General features: G+C 36.4%; 2 protein-coding genes across 3 annotated transcripts in view; both read right to left on the bottom strand.

Annotated features, from left to right (window-relative positions):
- The window catches only part of LOC128983672 (MMS19 nucleotide excision repair protein homolog), a 147,664-nt gene extending 131,844 nt beyond the window's left edge, over positions 1 to 15,820 (bottom strand). Inside the window, exons 1-2 of one of the 2 annotated variants that reach the window (XM_054403059.1) lie at positions 15,593 to 15,820; positions 6,761 to 6,999 (exon numbers count right to left, since the gene is read on the bottom strand). The gene's annotated coding sequence lies outside the window, so the exon portion shown is untranslated. The remainder of the gene's footprint in view (positions 1 to 6,760; positions 7,000 to 15,592) is intronic. The other variant, XM_054403060.1, reaches the window with a different exon arrangement.
- A 6,086-nt stretch (positions 15,821 to 21,906) lies between these two features.
- Positions 21,907 to 23,832, bottom strand: LOC128998297 (E3 SUMO-protein ligase ZBED1-like). Its single transcript, XM_054424377.1, has one exon. It carries the CDS (start codon positions 23,830 to 23,832, stop codon positions 21,907 to 21,909), a length of 1,926 nt encoding a protein of 641 aa, XP_054280352.1.
- Positions 23,833 to 24,624: the final 792 nt, after the last annotated feature.

Below are 24,624 nucleotides of genomic sequence, written 5' to 3'. Positions count from 1 at the left end.
ATGTGAAAAGTTTTAATTTTCTAACAAATTTAGTTAAAAAGATATCAAGCCGTTTCCAGACTTTTTTGTCACCCTGTATAATGTTACAAAAAATGCAGATGATACTGCTTTAATCTGCCCCGAACAAAAAACATTGGAATTCAAACAAGACTTAACAATGTTGGCAAACATAGATTAAGTATCTATCAAAGAGACTCAGATCAGCTATACTTGTTCTTCGGGTAATTCGACATACTACAAATTTAGACACACAATTAGCAGTATACCACGCTTTTTTCTTCCATCATGAATTACGGTGTAACAGTATGGGGTTCTTCTAGTCTGCCGAACAAATTTTTATCTTCCAAAAAAGAGCAGTTAAAGTCTTGGCCAAAGTGTCTCAAATTACTCATAGTAAAGAGTTTTTCATTCAGTTTAAAATTCTTACTTTGTATAATTCTTATATCTTTAAACTGGCTTTAATGGGTTAAAAGTGATTTTGACACATTCATGGAAGATCAACATGAGCATCCTCACAACACTAGATTTAAAAACAATATAAAACCAGTTCAACACGGACTTAAAGTATTCCATTTATCTCCTCAGTATGTGGGCCCAAAAATATATAACAAATTACCTTCTTCAATTAGGGACACTGATTCATTCCCTAAATTCAAAAAAGAAGTTAAAAAAACTTTCTTTTGGAGAAGGCCTTCTTCTCGTTGGAGGAATATGGAAGCTGTGTAGATGTTAAGGCTCAGCATATGTAATTTATCCTACTAATATTATAAATGAGAAAGTTTGGATGTATGGATGTATGGATGGATGTATGTTTGTGACAAGTGAACGCGAAAAATACTGGTCGGATCTGGCTGAAATTTGGCATGATGATAGCTCACATTCCCGATTAACATATAGGCATATTCTTATTTCAAAAATCCTTTCGTGCTCCGCCCCAGTGGCTCTGGAGTTTCCCATGTTAACCTTATGAGAAATGGAATTATTGAATCTTAACAGCTGTTTCAATTAAACAAGTTGGTTCTGTTCTATGATGTTCAATAGCATTAAAGTTACAAGGATTACCAACAGGGTGCAGCACTATTATTTCTTTTACATTTATGACAACAGCTAATTTGCAACCAAAAGGTGAGTGAGCGTAGCGAACGAACTTCAACCTGGAGGCGAGTTAGCGTAGCGAACGAGCTAACCTGAAGGCAAGTGAGCGCAGCAAACGAGCTCCAACCTAAAGGTGAGTGAGCGTAGCGAACGAGCTCCAACCTAAAGGCGAGTGAGCGTAGCGAACAAACTTCAACCAGGACCTGATTGAGCCATGCGAACGAGATAATCTTGAAAATTAAGAAGTTAAACGGGGCAAAGCCCGCGGGTAACAGCTAGTTTTAGTAATAATTTTAGTATAGAGTAATAGAGACTATAAAATATTGTAACAATGACGAATCAGTAATCACCTGTCTGAATATGATGTTATGTGATTATTGGAAAATAAATAAATAAATAAATGTAGGCTACTTCATTATTTTTTATTAACTAGTAACAAATTAGTGACTATTTTATTCATACTATTGGAAGTTGACTCTGGGCCGGTGTAAGGTGTTTTTTGCCGGACTTCCAAAAGTAATTTGTGCGCCCCTGATATGCAAGAGGCAACCCACTCCAATCTATAAATTACTCCTCATTTAAATGAATGCATTTAACTTAATTATATGCAAAAAATATAAAATTGAATAAAGATTATAGAAGTGAATCAGGTAGGCCTATAATTATTGTTTGTCTGTCTATATACGAGTATAATATATTTACATACAATCCAGTAGCTACAGTACAACAATTCTGCATCTGTGCAATTTCACATGTTTGTGATATAGTCCTTTGGTTGGAGTAAAGTGGCTACAAAACCACGCTAGGTGTGAGATTTTACAGGCATATATAATTTATAATGTTATAAATGAAAGGGTGGAGTGTAGATGTCATGTTTTGGAGGGGGGGCATTAGGCTTGGTTTGGGGGGGCCTGCGCCATTGCCCTTGGGGGGGCTGGGCACCCCTGCATGTCAACTTATCTTATCTGATATCTTATCCTAACTAATCATTTATGCAACCCAGCAGTACAGGCAGAGTTCGTCTATGTCTGCTGATTCCACAAGACCAATTAATTAACACTAGCTACAAAATTATAAGTTTATTATGTTCGTTTTGCTAGTTTTTGTATAATTCAACATTAAGTTCACAACTTTGTTAATTTTTTCTGTTCTTGATTATTTTATGTTGTAAACTTAATATTATAGTAAAGAGTGTAAAATTTGTACTATGTAGCAAATTTAACGGAATAAATCATTCATTCATTCATTCATCAGGCTGATGGGTTTTCATGATAGTTACCAATTAACAATGTAAATGTAAACAAAAAAAACTTAGCATATTTTTATAAACCAGGAATACTACCTAAATACAGAATAAAGTAAAATATCCCGCCGCAGCAAACCTGCAAGACTAAGCGAATTTCCATTTGCCTGATTGGATTTACACTAAAATGTCTCCTTAAAAATATCACATTTATTCCCTATTTTAATGGAATTGGATTAACGAGTACAGTACTTATGTTTGCTGCAACAGAATGGTAAAAGTTTTTTTTTTATGTTAATAGTTTAGAAATAATTAATGTATTTCCTAAATTTGATCAAAATATGTTCATACATACATATTTTAAGATGGAATTTTAAATTTAAAATTTTTTTTATTTTTTTATATTCCTCTAAACCATTAGGCGCATAACAACGCTTCAATATACTAAATTATTTGTTTTTAAGCTCTACAAAGTGGTTTGTAAAGAAATTGCTAAATTTTATGTTTTTTTGGTAAAAAACGGGAAAACCCAATTCTTACCCCATAAATCCCCCCATAAACCCCCGTTTCCATAGTCCAATCATGCTGGTTCGCGAACTCGTTCAAATGAATGTAGGTATACACGTTTTTATTAAATTTCATCAAAATCGGATCTTTTTTGCTCTAGTTATCATGCTAACGGACACGTATATATATAAACCCCATGGTCTATCAGCATGCCAAATTTCAGCCCAATCCGTCTAGTAGTTTATGCGTGATTGAACTTCAAACAAACAAACAAACAGGCAAACTTTCACATTTATAATATTAGTAAGATATCCGTATATATTATTTACCGACATATTGGTAGTGTTTATAACTTAGGTGGTTTTATTTATGCATGTAAACTAGCTGTTCTGAATTATATTAAATTTTAATCGACTACTTGATTCCCGTACGGAGGACTAGTTATATTAAAGATAAAAAAGTATATATAAACAAACTACAAACATTAAATCATTTGAAAATAAATTTTAAACTAATAAAAAGGTTAAATACCTGTAGTACTTGTCAGTGATCCTGGAATTTAGGTCAGCGACCCAGGTTTCGAACCTAAAGGTTCATTTTCAAGCTGAGTTTTAAGTTGAAAAACGCATTCCAAACACACAATCCTCTTCATTACTGTGAAGAGTCGTTATAACACACGAGACACGAACACGAAAACACTGAACTTTTAATAAAAATTGGCCAATTATAATACTGGTACGTTAGCGTGCATGGTGTAGCCGGCAAAAGATGAGTCATGACTGGGCATGCGTACGCGTCGATGAATTGTACAAAACACTGCTAATTTCGATAAGACAGGAATTTATAAAATTAAATGTATTGACTGTCCCAGCTATTCAAAGATTCAAAGAACACCTGCCTAAAAAATCAACAAAATCTGCCTTTGCTAACCATCTAATAGACACAAACCATAATTACACCGACATTAATACCAATCTGGACATATTACATTACTGCAGAAAAGGCATGCATATGAACACCATCGAAGAGTTTGAAATATACCAATCATCTAAAAACAGTCCTACCCATTTGCTCAATGAAAAATTATCCTTTGAGTCAAATTTAATTTACAATACTGCAATAGACATGATGGATGGCAGTGTCAATGTAAGGCGAGGATCTGACGACAACGGGAGTGGGAGGGGGCACATACGTCACGCTCCGACATCGACGCGTACGCATGCCCAGTCATGACTCATCTTTTGCCGACTACACCACGGACGCTAACGTACCAGTCCTATAATTGGCCAATTTTTGTTAAATGTTCAGTGTTTTCGTGTTCGTGTCTCGTGTGTTATAACGACTCTTCACAGTAATGAAGAGGATTGTGTGTTTGGAATGCGTTTTTTAACTTGGTAAACTCAGCTTGAAAATTGTTGAATATTGCAACCCAACTCATCTAGTCTGAATTAGTGATGGACCATCATATGTTTTTACAATTTACATATGCTGTTGTTTACTAAATATAATTCAGTGTTGTGCTTGTAAGAAAATAAAAGAGTTTATAACAATTTATTCTTTCAACTTTAATTTCACCAACAAAGGTTATGGGCCATTTGGAAAAATAAAATAATCATTTTACAGTATTCTGTGCTTAAAAATAAGTAAAATGAGTTTTGGCTATAGAATTGAACCTTTGAAACGAAATAATTATGACACTTGGAAAATTCAAGCTGAAGCTATATTAATCCAACAAAACCTAATGGAATATGTATCTGGGGAGAACAAATGTCCTGAGGATGAAGTTGGTAAATATGTCTGGATAGTTAAAGATCTTAAAGCAAAATCAGAACTAATATTGATAATTTCACCTAGTGAATTGAAATTAGTAAAAAACTGCAAAACTTCCAAAGAAGTATGGGATTGCCTGCAGAACAATTACCAAAGTTCTGGTCCTGCAAGGAAAGCCACATTATTAAAGCAGTTAATAGTTCATAAAATAAAGGATGGAGAAGATGCTAGGGATCATGTCAACAAATTTATGGAGATTGTTGACAAACTTCAAGAAATGGACATCATTATCAATTCAGACTTACCGGGTAAAAAAAAGAAGAAAATTTCCGGGTAGCAATTGAGTCTAGAGACTCTTTACCATCTCCTAATGATTTAAAAATATGGTTATACGTCCATTTGATTTAAAAGCAGTTGTTGATCATTTGGTTAAAAGCAGTTGATTTAAAAAAAAAATGAGGTTATAATAGCAGCAAAGTCACTATCACCATTCTAGTTCATAAGATTTAGATTGCTTAAAGCATACAACTCAATAAATAAATATATGGGAAACAAAAAACATTGAAACCTGAATAGCCAACAATATAAGACAAAGATACAGAAAATGCAATGACATAATTTGAAACCAAGCAGGCCTACATAGTGATAAAACATTAATGCAAACTGCAAACAACAATGCTTGTGGTTTTGTCAATTGAAAGATAAAATGTCCATAAAAAAGGGGTTAACTTACAAAATAAGACTGTAGATTATTTACGTGTTTAATATGAAACCATAAACAGTTTTATGGCACTAGGCACTGGCCGCGGCAAATTGTATCTTCAAGCCGAAAGTACAAGTAAGAAGTGGAATTTAACAGCCATTATAAAGCTATTATTTTCATGATAAACTAGGTTTGGGATCTAATAATAATTACCCTAGTAATAAAAAAAGAAGTTGTAAAGGAATAAAAGTGATACAACTTTTATGAGCTAGCTGCTGAGTCAACAGTTCTTGGAAGTACTTGACTTGACACTTGATTGTCTGATAAAATATTAATGGGTTTGAGATTGCTAATGGCATTTTTATTGCATAATTACTCTAGTAATAAATTATGAAAATGTAAACAAACATCTGATAAACCTTTTATGTGCTCCTAACCAACTAGTGATCAATAAAATTATGGCCCATTAATAATTTAAGGACATAGTCTGAAATTTAAGGACAATTCCCGTACATTTCATGGCCAGTAAAAATTTAAGTACAATTCCCGGTTTTCCCGGATTTCCCGGTTGGTAGACACCCTGCTCTGATCTCAGTAATATTTTAATATATAAATACAGAGTCCGAAAATATTAGATTCTTAGATTCCTGTGAATTGAATATCATCACTTCCCTGGCATTGCAATACATCAGGGATGTAACAACATAACGTTATTTCAGTGGATCTGTGGCCAGTTTAAATGAATTGGATTTATTGCGGTTTGAAAACGTTCTCTGCAGTCCACAATCGATTGTGCTGCCATCGGCCGGGACGTCATCGAACTAGTACTAAGTCGGCAAGCAAGGCCCTTTTGCAAGCTTTTACAAAAAAAATACAAAACTTAATGTTAACCATTGAAAAATAAATATTTTTCACACTCAATACACTAATGAATAAATGCTCTTTAATATGGCGTTTGAACTATAATTGTTCATAATGCCAGTCATTTTATATTTTAGCAGAAAGTATTGCTATTCCTTATAGGAAATGTAAGAAATTATTTATTTTTTATTCGGCTTATAATTAAACATTATGAATTTTATATTGTACAGTCTTAATCCTACATACATTTAGAATGTTTTGAGTGTGTGAAATAATTTTTGAAACACGGATAGACCAGAAAACGAGGAATGCGCTAATGTTAAAGTGACGGTCAGTGCCGGCAGCCGAGCTCTGTCCGACCGCCTCTTCACAGAAATTGCTGCATACTTGACATCACGTTTTATCTTCAAATAGTGTAGGCCTACTTACCAATCAGGTACCCTAAAATAATAGTGTTCTTTGTTCTTGGCAAAGGTGAATACTGTATTTACATGAATGCTTCACATACAGTAGCCTATGATAAAAGTGGTTACCTGTTTTAGAGTTTACATTTTTATAAAGTTTGATCTCTACATACTTACCACTGCTGCAAGACCTTTCAAAGAAGCAGTTACAAAGGAGTGGTGTTGCTTTATTTGTCCGCAAAAGAAACCTGCGATAAACTCAATTTCCTTCTCGAGTAAAAACTCTGGTTGAAGGGATTCAATAACGTTTGCCAGTATGTGTAAGCCGTAGTTATGTCTGTTTAGTTCTGTGCTGGTCAAAAAGTCCTTTAAAGACTCAACAATATCCAAGATTGTCCACTGGCTATTAATTATTCCTGTACAACAAAAGGCTTTAGCTAAATTAATGTTTTAACTAACTAAAAATGTAAAAAATAATTTTTAAACTTGCTTTTTACAGGACAGTATTGAGATTATTGCAAGTGTTTATTAGTATAGGCTTCTAAAAATTCAAAGAAATACGCATTATCGACACATACCATTAGCTTGTCAACAACCCCTATTATGAAAAAGCGGTGGGAGTAAGGCCAAGGCCCCGCTATCTAACTAATATTGTATTTTATGACTAAAATGACTAAAGTTGCAATAACTTTTCAACCCTAATTCTTACAGTATTGGGGCTTGAGCCATTTTATTTAGAGTTACACTGTCCATAACATAATAACTTTAAATCAGAATCGGTCAAGCTATTTTTTTTATCCGATTTTTCCATAATTTTAAGGGTTTTCATCGGAAAATCACATAGGGAATCAATAGCATGAACTGTAATTATTACAGAAATGGAAATGCCCAGTTTTGTTTAGGCCTACAGTTAAAAGGACTAGCATATAACTACTACATTTTAAAACCTTTTAAGCAGTTTTTAATCAAATTTTTCTGTTATTTTATGAGTTTTTATAAAAAAAAATCATCACTAAAAATACAAACAGGCCTAAACAAATGAACACCACCCCTGGAGATGGACCATGGTCTACCCAAACACCAAATTTAATCAAAATCGGATCATAGGTGCATAGGCGGCTCTAAGCCCCATAATCTGAGGGGCTAACCCAGGAATTAAGGGAAGAAATCTAGAAAACAAAATGTTCACGGGGAGGGGAAGAATGTCGGGAGCCTGCCGGGGGTCTGGGGTGTATGAAATACCGGTACTTTCCTGTTAAAGTATTCATTACTATCATCATTTTATTTTTTTATTCGATATATTGATGTTAACAAATTGAAACTTATTAGCTGACAACTTCGATAAATAGCCTAAATATTGTTCAGGATCAACAAAAACTAAAAAAAGATTAACTGAAATGAAACTGTTCTAAACTAACCAAACTTGCTGTAACATTTCAAAATTCTGTTTGATAGCTTATTCCCCATATGCCTTTTCTGTTATCAAACGGAATTTTGAAACGGTAACTTAACCCACGGCAAGTTTGGTTAGTTATACGTTAGTTTAGAATAGTTTCATTTCTTAACACGTTCGCTACCGCAATAATACAAATTTTTTCATTCAAATGGACCAGCGACGCACATATGCGACGTCTGGTTTCTACCCATAGACAGTCACATTAAAATAGACTGACGTCACATATTTATGTTCCAATGTTATCAAAATGCTTATATCTATGTAACAGTCTATTTGAAGGCACTGAATTCTCTGCGGTGGTCTACAGGGATGTCTGTCGCACAACTGCGTTGCTTAGTCTATGGATAAGATCATTGGTGACGTCATATGATAGTTGGAAATAGTAGTTTACGCAACGATTGCGTTAAGTGAGTCTTTACGACACGAGTAGAAAATTTAAGGCACGAGCCTTGGCTCGTGCCTTAAAAACTTCTACGAGTGTCGTAAAGACTATTAACGCGAGTTGCGTACACTACTTTACCTACGACCGTTTTTTAATTACCATCAATCTGGATTTAATTACTAACAATCACTACTGATAACTTTTTAGAGAGGTTATGTCGTGTATTGTCATTGCCACTGAAAGTGATGCAACGACTTGTTGTATAATCAGCTGATTTCCTGTAATTACGTGTTTGTTAAACTTCGTTAAATATTAGATTGCTAGCAGCATTCTTACCATAAATAATATTGTATCAGGTACAATTCGGCAAATATTTCATTTATTTTTGGACTTCCACCAACTTAATTAAGAATACGCGAGTATCAACATGAACAAGTCGGATCAACAATTAAATTGGTCAACTGATCAGCTGATCAGCTGATTAGTTGACGTTCGAAGCATTACAATTTTAATTCTTTTCTCTCAATACTTGAACCTCATTGGTCCGTTACCTGTGTGGATATGAGAAAACTATGCGGATATGAAATGAAACTATGCGGATATGAAAGTAAACAGCTGTAAAGTGAAACTTTTCAATTTTAAGAACTGGACTGAAATGGCTACTTTAAAAACGGTCGTAGGTAAAACAGTTTTTCACTTTGCTGCATCACTGTAACTTATGTATACGTATGCTGTATCTATGCTGCATTATCCCATGTACCTTTTATATTTGTTCAATTATATAAACTGTAATTGAAAAATCTGTTTTTTACTTACTGTGAAAGTAAACAAAAATGAACTGTCGCGTATATGCGGCGTACCGGTATGGGCTTTTTCAAGAAAAATATAATCATTTTCACTATTGTCTTCGCTGTAGACCGGGTGTCGCAAATATGCGACATTACAAAAGGTTATCAAAACTATAGGCCCCTAAAAAACAAGAATAGGGCCTATATTATTTACAAACAAGATTGTAGAGTACTTTTATTACAAAGTAAATGATCACTGTTTAACAGGTTTTCGCCCATTGTCTGCGTGTACTGCCAGTGACAGCCAGTCTATGTGTAAGATTAAATTGTAAACCTTGGTCCGTGGCAATGATCGCGGCGTCGCATATATGCGACGTTCGGTAGCGAACATAAGTTTAAAGGCAATTATTTTTGCCTAAACAAGAGTAACTTAGTTCTTATCCTATTCTCTAATACGAGCTATCTTAACTCAATAACTCGATTATTAAACCAAGGAACTTAGACATATTTGCTATGTCAGTTTGTCTCTTGTCTGTAATTTAAATGAGTTTGAAGATATTAAAAAACAGATGGAATATGGATTGTAAATTAAAACAAAAATAAAGAAATCACCGATAATAATGAATGTTTCCCTTAACAGTGGATTCAACATAAGAGGAATTACGGATCCTACCGGGTATTAGATTTCCTATCCACAGTGATCATACTTTAAGGACCTTGTAATGGGCTAACTTAATTTACAAATACCATGCAAAAACTTCAACCATCACCCATTTTCCGACCAAGGCAAAGATGACGTCGTGAAACTTGAGCTCGAGTCAAAAACTCACTTAACACCCTAGCCATGAAATACAATTTTTTTTTGTGTGTATATGTGTAAGGGTTGTGTAGGCTACAAAGCTAAGTAAACTAAGAGACCACACCCTGTGGTCCGATTTTGATAAAATTTGGTAAGTGGGTACTAATCTATGGTAAGCTATCTCCAGGGGTGGAAATTATTGCGATGAGGGAGACCAAGAGTTCTATAGTAATTTAGGTATATATCATTAGAAACTAGATTTTTACCTGAAAATAATGGTGTAAAAACTTTTCTGCTGACACAAAAACTGAATTTATTAAGATTTTTTGAAGTTTATTAAGTTACTGTAATGCCTCTTGTTGGCTGGTCTCTGTCGCCATTACTGTGAATTGACTGACTAGAGACTAGACTAACACAAACATAAACTATTGAAATTATAAGGATTGTCTAGGGAAGAAGAAGAAACCAAAGATGACAAAGAGTAAGTTTATACAAAGAGGTAGAGTTTATTATGAACTACTTTAGTTCTTATTTAGACATGTGAGGTTGATGGGTTGGGTGTTATGCGAACTCATTTTATTATTACCTTATTACCGTATCTTCATCTTTTACCCAAAAGGGATTGATGGCGTCAATTACTTTCAAAAATCAAAAATATACATTTAGACAAACTGACATAAATACAAAACATATATTTACAACATTGGCAATGTGGATAGGCGGATCAGTCAGAAGATTCTGGGAAAATGTCTTCAAAAAATTCTTTTAGGGAATAGTAGGCTCTTGACTTGAGTAGAGGGACCAGCTTCTTTAAGAAAAGCTTTTTCTCAAGCTGTTTGATAGAGTTGGGCAGCTTGTTATAGATTTGTATTGCTCCCGTGTTGTAACTCTTCTGGGATCTTGTCAGCCTAACCCTGGGCACATCAAGCAACCCGCGCTGCCTAGTATGGTGGTCATGAACCGCTGAACGAAGTTGAAAGTTGGCGTAGTTGTCATGGATCATCAGTGAGCATACGAGGATGTAATGGCTATAAACCGTGAATATCCCCAGCCTTGCAAAGATGGGTTTGCAATGGGCAAGGCGGTCACTAAATGTAATATGTCGTACAGCACGTTTCTGGATCACTAATATGTCCTCAACATCAACGGCATGACCCCAAAGTAGTAGGCCATAGCTCACATGACAGTGGAACATGGCATGGTAGATGTTAAGCAGGTACTGTTCAGTAATAAAATTTCGCAGCTTGAGCAGAAGACAGCACACCCTAGAAAGTTTGCTGCAAACGTTGCCAATGTGATTGTTCCACGCCAATTTCCTGTCCAGATGGAATCCAAGTAGCTTAACTGGTTCATTAGGTGGGGCATTTCTTGCCAGACTGCAGACAAGTGTCTGGGTTTTTTCCTGGTTGAGCTGAAACCCATTTCCTTCGAACCAGCGGGATGCTACGGAGAGATGTTTGTTGGCATCTGCAGTGGACAGCTCAACTTGGGGACCCCGTGACACCAGGGTTGTGTCGTCAGCAAAAAGCACCACCCCTCCATCTCTATCAAGGTCATTAATCATTACCAGGAACAACAACGGACCTACGATCGATCCCTGAGGGACACCGTACCTGACACTCTTGGGCTTGGATGTTGCGCCCTCCACAGAGACAACCTGATGCCTTCCAGCCAGATAGGAGTCAATCGTCTTTAGTGCCACACTGTCCACTCCCAAACTTCTCAATTTCCCATGCAGAAGATTGTGGTTAACACAATCGAAGGCCCGACTCAAGTCACACATTGTGAGAGTCACCGTGTCACCAGCCTCGAATGCTTCACCAACCAAGTCAGTCAATTTCTTAATCGCACCAGTGGTGGACCTCCCTTTTCTAAAACCATACTGCCCATCTGATATTAAGCTGTTCATTTCCAAATACTGTGTCAGTTGGGCTGATATTATGGCTTCAATAACTTTCCCCAGAACAGGCACTATGGAGACAGGCCTGTAACTGGCAAGAGATTCTCGATCGCCCTTTTTGTAGACTGGCACAGTCCTTGAGGTCTTAAGGCATTGGGGGAAAATACCATTTTCCAAGGAATCATTAATAACAGTGGCCAGAGGGGCTGATATGACATCAATAATGTTCTTTAGCCAAGATGCAGACATTCCATAAAAATCTGGGCTGTTAGAGTTCTTAAATTTTGCCACAATGCGCAAAATCTCTGCTGAAGAGGTAGGTTGCCAATGATGCAGGGTAGAAGTATGCAAGTCACTTCCGGCCTCCTGCTGGATGTTTCTAACAGGCCCTAGGCTAGTCACAATGTTGTTCACAGACTCAATAAAAAAATCGTTAAAATCATCAGGGCTGGAAGGTAGCTTGTAGGGCACATGACAGCTGGTAGTTGACCTCACCACATCCCATGCAGCCTTGCATTGGTTTTTCGCTGATTTAATCATATTCACATTAGCTTCTTTTTTAGCCTCGATAATGCGTGTTTTATAGGCCCGCTTCATGTTAAGGTAACATTTTCTGTCACTGTCAGATTTGGACAACATATACCTATCTTTCAAGGCAAGCATGGAACACTTAAACTTGGCTAGCTCTGGCGTAAACCAATCGGAATTTGCACTTATCCTACCCTGACTTGGTTTTTTGGGTTTTGACATTGGCTTAGCTGACCTCACAATAGAAGGGAAAAACACATCAAAAACAGACCTTAGCTTTAAAAAAAATGCTTCAAAGCTGCATGAGCCACCAGGAGAAGTATCTGACCACGAGATGTTACCAAGGGCTACTCTGAATAAATCCAACTTATCAATATCTATCCTTCTAGCATAGAATGTATAGTTAGCACGCCAAGAAAAAAAGGGACTTACCCGTGCCTCAGAAGTGGACCACCTTAGAAGTACAGCCGAGTGATCGGCAACAAATGGTTCTACCACCGTGCTGTTGTATTCCCAGGTATTCAGGTTGACTGCAATATTATCCAGGCAGGAACGCTCTCTTGTAGGCTGAGATATGGTTGGGTAGAGACCATATGCCTTCAACAGATTTAGTAATATGGGTCGTTCTGGAGTTTCACCGATGAAGTTGACGTTGAAATCTCCCAATACGATTATCTTGGCAGCTTTACCCTCCAAAAAGGCTAGGCAGTTTTCAAGATGTTCACAAAAAACTTTAAAATTTCCACTTGGGGAGAAATATACACAGACGACAATGACATCAAGGCTAGCAACATGGATAGCCGCAAGTTCACAATTAAAATCGGAGCAATACTCTTCTACATTTAACACAGCGAATTCCAATCTTGGATCAACATATAGGGCGACTCCACCACATTTGGCATTCCTCCTACAGTACACACTAGCCAGACTAAGATTTGCAACTGATTTATAGAAGTCCACCTCTTCTGAGACAAGCCAGTGTTCACAAATCCCAAGAATGTTTATGTTTTCATCTTCAACAAAAATAGATAACAAGGATTCCTTTCCACGAATGCTTTGCACATTCAGCACCCCAATTACACATATACAATTATTTACAATTCTGTCCAACTCTTTTCCTGGCCTATCCACTTCCTTAGGCCTTTGCTCCATTAGGCCTATGTCTTCTTTGAAAAGTAGATAGTCCGGCCTAAAAAAGAGGCAGGAGCACCCCTAACATCAGAATCACGCTTGAAAGGAATAAAAGGCCTCACAAGAACACCATTTGGCCAAAAGTCTGGTTTCAACAGTGTGTCAGCACAGCTTACCGGGACACCCACTTTAAACGATTTATATGACTTGAATCTGGCATTCAGCTCGGTGCACTCTATGTTATTTATTCCTTTATCAACAAGGAATCTCTTCAAGATGTCCTTTGTGGTGCTAGGAGAGACTCTAGACACGAAGAGTAGGCTTTGTTTACAAGCTGATTTCAATTCATAGTTTCTGTCACAAATACCAATTATGGGTTCACTCTTGTTCGCTCGCTTCGTCAAATCACGTTCACGTTTATTTGATTCTTCTTCCACACAAGTATTTCGTACTGGTTTCGATTGTTTCGAACACACAGCCATAGAGTAGGTTTTTGCCGGAGTTACAATATTCGTCTGCTGGGGACTATCACAGATCCTAGCTGATATTCCGCTACCATGATTATTCAGTTTGCCTATTTCTATTTCATTTCCCTTATTCTCCTTCTCCATGAGAGCAGATGATTTTTGGTTAGTTATCCCTGGCATCACTGCCACCTGGGTTTCGTCTTTATTTAATGCAGCCAATGAGGAGTGAAGTGGCGACGTTACGTCAGAGGTATCTGAGGAGCATCTGGGAGTCTGAACCTGAGTCAAGTCATAACTTCTTGTGACTGTATTAAGTGTTTTGAAGTTAGGTTAGATTAGGAAGGTAAAGTTTAGCTTACAATGAATCGAGTAGTTGATTTATATTATTTCCAGACTGTTTAAGCACTTTGTAAAAAGTACCCAATTATAATACATACGGTACCGTAGTGAATAATAATTTGAAAATGCGCAGCTCGATTCATTGTAACCTTAACTTTAACTTCCCTAATCTAACCTACCTTCAAAGGACTTAACTTAATACAGTGACGAGTCCACATAACATCCAACCTACCAACCTCACACGTCTTTTTCAACTTATAAAACAAATTTTAAACTGCCCAAGAAGTTTGGTTGGGTTAGGTTAGGTTAGAACAGTGTCAATTTGTTGTTTATTAATTTGATTAAAACTGCCACTACACTAAGTAGGCTATTATCCTTATGGGACATAACGGTTACATGGTCAAAACCTAAGCTAGGCCTAAGCCATTTGGTTACGGTAAGTGAAGAGAAGAACTAGGAATGAATTCTTTCTTCAATTTTAATAATCCAGTCCCCAGATCCAGATTAGGCTAAATATGTCCGACCTAGAGGTGTTTATTAATGTTAATTAATTTTGATCAAATAATACATATAAGTTATAGCCTAGTTACATTAAAATGGCATAGGCTATAATCCATCAATAAATGTGAATTGTGTTATTAACTTTGATTTTACAGTGTAAACATTGTAGTGCAGATTCAATATTCCTAATAAAAAATTAAAATAAACTTTAAAAAAATTGTAGTAAATTCAGTTTTTGTGGCAGCAGAAAATTTTTTGCACCATTGTTTTCAGGTAGAAATCTAGTTTCTAATGATATAAACGGTAACTTACTATAGTAGGTACTCTTGGTCACCCTCAAAGCAATAATTACCACTTCCATATCTGTTGGCACAGACAACCGAATGAAAATGTCCATCGATATATCGATTATTCGATTGTTCGGTTAGTTAGGTAAGGTTAACCTAACTATATATATATCAAATTAAACAATCAAATAATCAATATTACTCATTCGGTTGTTTGTGCCAACAGATAAGGAAGTGTACCCCAGTACCTAAAATAATATTTAAATTAAAACTAGGCCTAGGCCCAGGCCTATAGAGCGCAGGGCCAGATAAGATTTTTTATGTTCTTTTAAATTTAGGTTTGGATGCATTGGAATTTTCTGAAAAAAATATAGGCTAATAAAATGTTGTCAGTTTGTTGATTTTATAACCCCTAGGTAGATCGGACTCACCTGAACTCAGACCCTGACAGAAAGTGTTAGAGGAACTGTCGTGTTCTTTTTCATTGTAAAGCTGTTCAAGCTCATTATTTATAAGAAGGCTCGGATTTTGCATCATTCAATATTAAAATTACGTATTCCGTAACGATTAAAATATACAAACTTCAGCTAGTAATGATTGAGAGACAAATTTTAAAGTATTTACCATTTTCTAATCTCTAACCTATAAACTCTTTTGTGTTTTGTCCCTTTTAGCATATATAAAAAAAACATTCCTTATCTATATACTTTTAGTTTTGTTTCAGCCAGGCCCCCGGCCATAGATAAAACTGCCCCGGCCAAGTTTGGGTCCAGTTCCCGCAAGGATCAAGGGACGCCCCGTGCGTGATGTGATGGTGGAGGCACGTTTCCCATATTCCAGCTTTCCAAAATTACTTTAGATTATCTGCATATTTCGACTTGACATGGGATAATGTATTAACATCATACAGTTCTTGAGATGGTACGGTGATATATATACAATGAATTGTAAAATCAAAATAACTATATTTTGGAAGAGCTCTATTTGTAAGCTAGGTAACACCTCTCTATCTCCACTTTTTGGGTAACAAGAAGCTCCATCCATACTAAATATTTGGTAACTTAGCCTTAAAAGATGTGATTTTGCATAGCCTATAGCGCTTGGTCTTTGTTATATTCGTACATTTTTACAAAATGTATTAAATATTTCATATTAACTTAAGTTATTTACATAATTTAAAGCACTAATTCGCTTAGATCCCCCCTGTGAACATTATGCTAAATTCCTTTCTACTTCCAACTCAGGTTATGACTTTCTAAAAAAAAAATTAAATTTAAAACTAAACTTTGTATTTTATATTTCAAAACTACAGTTATAACTTGCACTCGGTGAATAGCTCATTCAATAGCACTCTTTTGAATAAAATTGGCAACAGCCGGACCTTGGATGGGATGTTTAGCTTCAGTAACCAAAATTCAATGAAATTAGTTGAAAAGAAATATTTTACCCCACACTACAGTTTTAACGAGCTTCCCACGCAAGGATTTTGTCCAGAAAACAGGTGTTTGCCGCCAGCTTAATCAAATCAAATGGGATTTCATTACGTACTACTTGTAATAGTTCATTTCATTCATTCATTTTTTAGCTAGTTTCTTAAAATGTTAACTTTTGTTATTAATCACTCCTCAGAAAGGCTGGCCTGGTATTCATTTTCCTAATTTATACAATTTCATTTATGTTCAATTAACCATTAATAATATTCATTCCATAGCCTGTATATTTTTTGTACAAAGCACACAACTTAGTTAATTAAATAAGTGAGAGAATTGCAATACATCAAAATTTCTTATCATGTAATTTCAAAATTAGTCCTTAAGGAATCAAAATTCAAGAAGCAGTGAAACAGTGATCCATGTGTTCAACAATAGACCTATGTGAACATTGATATTGGGAAGAAAAAGGAAGCCATAGTTGAAAGTTGAAACTGTTCAAAGAAGGAGTCCAGATTTAATCTAAGTTAAATTAATCAATATCAACAAGAAAACCAGTTTATATTCAAGTTATATTACAGTCAACCTCAAGAGGACGAACTCCAACATTATTTTTCAAACATTTAATATAAACTTTTCTTTTAAACTCTTTTAAATTCAGTGCTAATTGGCTAACCTTTTGGACAACCTCAAAATTACATATTTATATATTATATAAATATATTAACATATATACAAATTTTAACGAATGGTGTTTTTGGCCTCTGGGGACATCAAAATGAAAAAGTAAATCGGTCTCGGATCTAGGTCTTACCATACCACCTCCTGTAATAACTACTTCCCAATAGGGAAATTTGCTAAAACTAACATTTTGAAACGAACGAACTATTATCGACTTTATCGATGTAGAAATGAACAAATCAGAAGCTAGTACCTGGGGACCGAGCTTTGCTCGGGTAAAATCATTAGTTTACTATGAAAGCAGTCTTAGTATTGCAGATACATTAATCCATTCCTAAACTCCACACTGCTTGCCTTTACTACTTCCTTCGCCACTTCCTACATCGTGGGCCTGTTTCCTTCCCTTCCCATAGCATTTTAAGATTGTAGATACCTTAATTTAATCGTCATAAACAGTTCCCGCACTCCGGACTACTCGTCATTACTACTTCCTTCACCCCTTCCTACATCGTGGGCCTGTTTCCTTCCCTTCTCATAGCATTTTCAGATTGTAGATACCTTAATTTAATCGTCATAAACAGTTCCCACACTCTGGACTACTCGCCTTGACTACTTCCTTCACCACTTCATACGTCGCGGACCTGTTTCCCTCCCTCCCATAGCATTTTAAGATTGCAGATACCTTAATCTAATCGTCATAAACAGTTCCCAAACTACGGACTACTCGCCTTTACTACTTCCTTCACCACTTCCTACATCGTGGGCCTGTTTCCTTCCCTTCCCATAGCTTTTTAAGATTGTAGATACCTTAATTTAATCGTCATAAACAGTTCCCGCACTCCGGACTACTCGTCATTACTACTTCCTTCACAACTTCCTACATCGTGGGCCTGTTTCCTTCCCTTCCCATAGCTTTTTAAGATTGTAGATACCTTAATTTAATCGTCATAAACAGTTCCCACACTCCGGACTACTCACCTTGACTACTTCCTTCGCCACTTCCTACGTCGCAGACCTGTTTCCCTCCCTTCCCATAGCATTTTAAGATTGCAGATACCTTAATCTAATCTTCAAAAACAGTTCCTACAATCCAGACTACTCGCCTTGTCTACTTCCTTCACCACTTCCTACGTCACGGATCTGTTTCCCTCCCTTCCCTTGGCATTTTAAGATTGCAGGTACCTTAATTTAATCGTTATAAACAGTTCCCACACTCCGGACTACTCGCCTTTACTACTTCCTTCACCACTTCCTACATCGTGGGCCTGTTTCATTCCCTTCCCATAGCTTTTTAAGATTGTAGATACCTTAATTTAATCGTCATAAACAGTTCCCACACTCCGGACTACTCACCTTGACTACTTCCTTCGCCACTTCCTACGTCGCAGTCCTGTTTCCCTCCCTTCCCATAGCATTTTAAGATTGCAGATACCTTAATCTAATCTTCAAAAACAGTCCCTACAATCCAGACTACTCGCATTGTCTACTTCCTTCACCACTTCCTACGTCACGGACCTGTTTCCCTCCCTTCCCTTGGCATTTTAAGATTGCAGGTACCTTAATTTAATCGTTATAAACAGTTCCCACACTCCGGACTACTCGTCTTTACTACTTCCTTCACCACTTCCTACATCGTGGGCCTGTTTCATTCCCTTTCCATAGCATTTTCAGATTGTAGATACCTTAATTTAATCGTCATAAACAGTTCCCACACTCTGGACTACTCGCATTGACTACTTCCTTCACTACTTCCTACGTCGCAGACCTGTTTCCCTTCCCATAGCATTTTAAGATTTCATGATGGAATGGCCTGTCGGGGAAATAAATATGTGCACTCGAGTTTGAGCCTAAATATCTCTGAGATTAATTATCCGATTTTGTTGAAACAAAAATTAAATGTAAGCTTGTTTAAATATATTTTACGTGGTAACAATTTAAAAATTTTCCGTTTACCAGAAAAATTTATATAGTTGAAAGATCCTAAAAAGTACCGGTTTTTAAGGAACTCTGCACTAACACTGAAGTTTAAAAATTAATTGTAAACAAACCACTGAGCCAATCTTTCTGAAATTTTTATGGCTTATTGGTAGGTTTATTGTTAACATTTCCATGCATTTTAAAATTTTTACTCACAAAAGTTTTTATGCTGCTGTTAGTTTTTAAAACCTATGCTAACATCGTTAATAAGACGCTAAAAATTTCGTTCAAAATACCATCGTGTTTGTCGTGACACAAGAAATAACACCAATATGATAGATTTATAATGCGAACAAAGGCGTTTTTTAAACAGATTTATATTTGTAAACAAAAATTTCTCCCGCGACTGGCAGCGGGCCGCCTGGTGTGCGTACGATATTTCCCAGCCGGGCGGGGGCGCGGCGAATCTGCGACGTTGCCGATGTGTATCTGGCCAGTGGCCACCACACTGACATTGCATCGGTATTCACTCACGGCAAACAACTGTGTATATCAATATTTAGTTTGAAATTTACATAAATTTACTAACAATATATTCTAATTAACTAGTCATGAAACAAATACATTATAATAAGTTAACTATGGTGGTATGAAAAATTAATTTTGTATTACAAGCAACAAGCCAACTGTTTTGTGTTGATTGAGCTAGTTAAAAAATTATAACAGCTAAACGCCAAGTAAATATTTTCCACCAGTATTTATTTTATGGTTTCTTTAATTTGCCACTTTTAAATATACAACTGAGAGTATAAATCGGAGCGGTCATCACCCTTTCCGGGAAGTGTTGCGTTCAGCTGGAATATCCGATGAGTAATGGAATGTAAACATTAGCTCCCACCTTTCTTGAACTATGGTCGCTATGAGAGATGACTAACCAAGCTAACCAGTTCGTCTTAGATTTTTACACCGGTCGGTAACATCTATTCGAAAATGGCTCCTCGCCGGAATTTTTTCGATGGTGAAATACAGATGATAGTTAGTGCGATTTGTTTCTTTCATGCGGAAAAAGAAAAGTGCTGTGACAAACGTTATCCCGTGTATGATCATGTGGCCAATTGTTTTAACATCGGAACAAGGATAAATGTGGACCAATTTACCGTGGGAGCGATACGAAGGTACTTATATGATTTTTACGTGCAAAAAATGTTTCCAACGATCGAAAAATTAAGGCAGAAGCTAAATATTGATTTTCAAAGTTGTTTGCCGTGAGTGAATAGGCTGCCCATGCAATGTCAGTGTGGTGGCCACTGGCCAGGTACACATCGGCAACGTCGCAGATTCGCCGCGCTCCCGCCCGGCTGGGAAATATCGTACGCACACCAGGCGGCCCGCTGCCAGTCGCGGGAGAAATTTTTGTTTACAAATATAAATCTGTTTAAAAAACACCTTTGTTCGCATTATAAATCTATCATATTGGTGTTATTTCTTGTGTCACGACAAACACGATGGTATTTTGAACGAAATTTTTAGCGTCTTATTAACGATGTTAGCATAGGTTTTAAAAATTAACAGCAGCATAAAAACTATTGTGAGTAAAAATTTTAAAATGAATGGAAATGTTAACAATAAACCTACCAATAAGCCATAAAAATTTCAGAAAGATTGGCTCAGTGGTTTGTTTACAATTAATTTTTAAAGTTCAGTGTTAGTGCAGAGTTCCTTAAAAACCGGTACTTTTTAGGATCTTTCAACTATATAAATTTTTCTGGTAAACGGAAAATTTTTAAATTGTTACCACGTAAAATGTATTTAAACAAACTTACATTTAATTTTTGTTTCAACAAAATCTGATAATTCATCTCAGAGATATTTAGGCTCAAACTCGAGTGCACATATTTATTTCTCCGACAGATCGTCTGAATGGGGCGATGTCTACTTGTACCGGCGTCTAGTTGTACCTGCTGCATTTTGGTGACAGGCGTCTAGTTGTACCTAGGGACGTTGCGATACCACCAATCTTCCGATACTTGGTATCGATACCGTATCGAATCTGCGGTATCGATACCAGTAAAGTATCGAATAAAAAGTATCGATACCGTAAGTATCGAATGAGTACGGTATCGAATGAAAATGTATGCCTTTATCGTGAGTTGTAATGAAATTGGCAGTTAAAACCTATATAATTAGAAGAATAATACATTAGTTTAAGAGCAAGCACCATAAGAGATAAGAATAATTCTTATTGTTCTATATTAAAAAAATAATATCACTAAGAAATTTTTTTTACATTTTTGCACATGGGTTTCAGGTGTCTTTAACTAAAATTTTGTAAGGCCTGTATTATTAAAAGAACTTTTGAGGTTTTTGTAGATGCCCCATTCCATTTTAAAGTTATATATTTTACCATTAACATTTTATAAACATTTTCATTTTTAGATTAACATAGAGAATAATTTCTTAAAAATTGCAGCTAATGATGTTACTTTGAAATAAACAGTAGCCTATAACAGTAAACCAGATGTTGTAATAGCAAAAATTAGTTACTTCATGATTGATGTGTTTTGGAAAAATCAGACAACTCTCAGACAATGTAAAACGAACGTTTATTTTTACAACTTAAAAAGCTTATTAAAAAGTTGATGTACAGAAAATTTGTAGAATTGTGAATCAAAGTTAAGTGAGCCAAACAAAAACATCAAAAACAAAATGTAAAACATCTACAGGAACCACTCCTCATCTGACACACTATTTAAAAAAACAAGTTTGTCCAAAAACTTGGCTGATAAACGATTGCGTAGTTGGTTCACTGTGGAGCCAGCCTTGGAAAAAAGCCGCTCGCTGGGCACTGACGTAGCCATATGAAGTAAATTCTTTCTTGCTTGTTTATACAAGGCTGGAAAAACATTTTTCATGTCCTCCCATGCTTCCAATGGATGGGATTTTAAAGGCGTCACAGGATTTGAAAGGTACAAAGTTATCTCTGAAGAGTCAGCCTGTTTTCCTTTCTTGTTCTTCCCTTGGGCCAATTCTTTATGAGTTTGCCAAAAGTCAAACGCAGGATTAGTCTTTTCCTCTTCACTGGAATCTCCAGATACAGATGACTGAGAACTCTCTTCTTTGCAGACAGCTTTCAGTTTGGAAATGGCACTTCCACAAGCTGATGCATTTTGAAAATGAATATTTTTAAATCGAGGATCGAGGAGGGTGCTTATGGCTAGGCGATAATTTTGCTCAGCCTTTCCAAACCGTTTTGCCATTTCCGTCTCCAAGGTTTGTTTCACCGCTTTCATAGATGTACTAGTGGCATTGAATTTTCCTAACTGAGAAATTAGGCAGTTGATCATAGGAATGATTTTTGATACAGTTATGTATTTTTCCCCAGATATATCCGTAGTAGCAAACTCAAATGGTTTCAGGAGCGATGCAAGGTCTCGCAGATCTGAAATTTCCACCGCAGTTGGCATTTCTGGGCTGGTGTTATCATTTATTACAATCTGGCTCACTACTGACAAAAGCTCCAGAAAACGTTCGACCATGTAATAGGTCGAGTTCCATCTCGTTTTAACGTCGAGAATCATTTTCTTCACCTTTCCTTCTGGAACGTTACTTTCAATTTGAATTTTTCTCAATTTGTCCGAGTTGATGACACTGTTTTTGATGTACTTAACTACGGATCTTACTTTTGCTATTATTCCTACTACATCCGGATGGGAAACTGCTGCCATTGTAACCAAATTAAGGGTGTGGGCAAAGCAAGGCATCTGCTTATTAGGAAGAGCAATTTGAGCTGCTGCCACTATGTTTGAACCGTTATCAGTAACAATACTGATTACTTTCTCCTTCTCGATTTCCCAATCGGCTAAGATTTTTGTCAGGTTCTCACCAAGATATTCCGCTGTATGATTGGAATCTAACTGCTTACATGCCAGATCAATAGATATGATGCTGATACCATCTAAAAAATGGGCTGTGACTCCCAAGTATGATTTCTCAGCCATTGTCTCTGTCCAAACATCTGTTGAAAGACAAATATGCGTAGCTTTGTTTAACTTGGTTTTCAATCTACTGGAAACAGCTTCATATTTATTAATAAGCTGTTTTTTTAAGAAGTCAACTGAAGGGATCTTGAATGCTGGGGCCAGTTCATGCATGAGGTGTTTAAAACCCTCACCTTCAACCACAGCAAATGGACGGTTGTCCTTACAGATAAAATAAAGAATACTATTGACAGTTTTGGAGTAGCGAATGCCACCTACAGCAAAAGCACGGGCCTTGTTAAATGCTTCAGTTATTGGTGAAACTAAAGCCGCTTTATCAGCTTCTACGTTGACTGGACAGACTTCTATAGCCAAAGGATCGTTATAATCTAAGCTGGAATGTGATGTAGAAGCTAAAGAGGTTAAAGGTCTATTCACTAAGACGCTTCCTGTAGGCTTACCTTGTAATAGGCTTTGTTTGTCACTCTTTGATGCAGGTTCATCATCTTGGTTAACACTAACACTCTTATGGTTACTTTTCAAATGTTTTAATAAATTGCTTGTATTTCCACTAAACTTCACCTCTCTCAAACAAATCTTGCAAATGGCTGTTTTGGAATCTTTCTTCTGAAAGTGTTTCCACAGTTTACTTTTTGGAGGAGACATATTTTAATATTAATAATGAACACACTTAAACTTGTTATGTAACATAAAATCCTACACTGTGAATCACATTGAAACTAATAACTAAAAACCTCAAATAACAGTAAGCTGAAAACAATAACAACAGCAACCGGCACAGCGAAGCGGTAATATGACATGGACATGACGATGACAAATCGACTAAGCGTAGGCGGAGTGATATGTTACAGATGATGGTTATTGCTTTATAAGTAAACTCCACTTTAAATGGTATATTTAAATAAGGTTAGATTCAACAGCCTTATTTAATTTAAATCGATATGAGCCTTTGAAAGAAATCAACGTTTAAATTGGATAAAACATACATATTTATAAAATATAAATTAGAACTACTTTTTCGATACCGATACTGCATATTTTCTTCCGATACCGATAAAGTATCGCTTCATTCGATACCGATACCGATACCGCAAGTATCGAAAGAAAAGTATCGATACCTACTGGTATCGATAGTATCGCAACGTCCCTAGTTGTACCCCGTCCAAAGCTGTAGAGACAACTTGACGATGGTGCGGACGTCTAGTTGTCTCTACGTCTAGTTGTCTCTACGTCTAGTTGTACCTCTTAAAAATCTACAGGTACAACTAGTCGGGAACGTCACCGTCTACTTGTACCTCATACGTCTGCGTCTACTTGTACCTACGACTACTTGTACCTACGACTACTTGTACCTACGACTACTTGTACCTACGACTACTTGTACCTACGACTAGTTGTACCTACGCCTACTTGTACCTACGTCTAGTTGTACCTGCG

This window comes from Macrosteles quadrilineatus, unplaced genomic scaffold, assembly GCF_028750875.1.
Source record: "Macrosteles quadrilineatus isolate MER2022 unplaced genomic scaffold, UCM_ALF_1.0 Scaffold_1__1_contigs__length_201487025, whole genome shotgun sequence".
Lineage (NCBI taxonomy): Eukaryota > Metazoa > Arthropoda > Insecta > Hemiptera > Cicadellidae > Macrosteles > Macrosteles quadrilineatus.
The sequence above is the reverse complement of the archived record's forward strand: the minus strand, read 5'-3'. Positions and strand labels throughout refer to the sequence as shown.

Coding starts and splice junctions, on each gene's coding strand:
- LOC128998297 (XM_054424377.1), bottom strand. CDS start 23,832: ATGTCTCCTCCAAAAAGTAAACTGTGGAAACACTTTCAGAAGAAAGAT.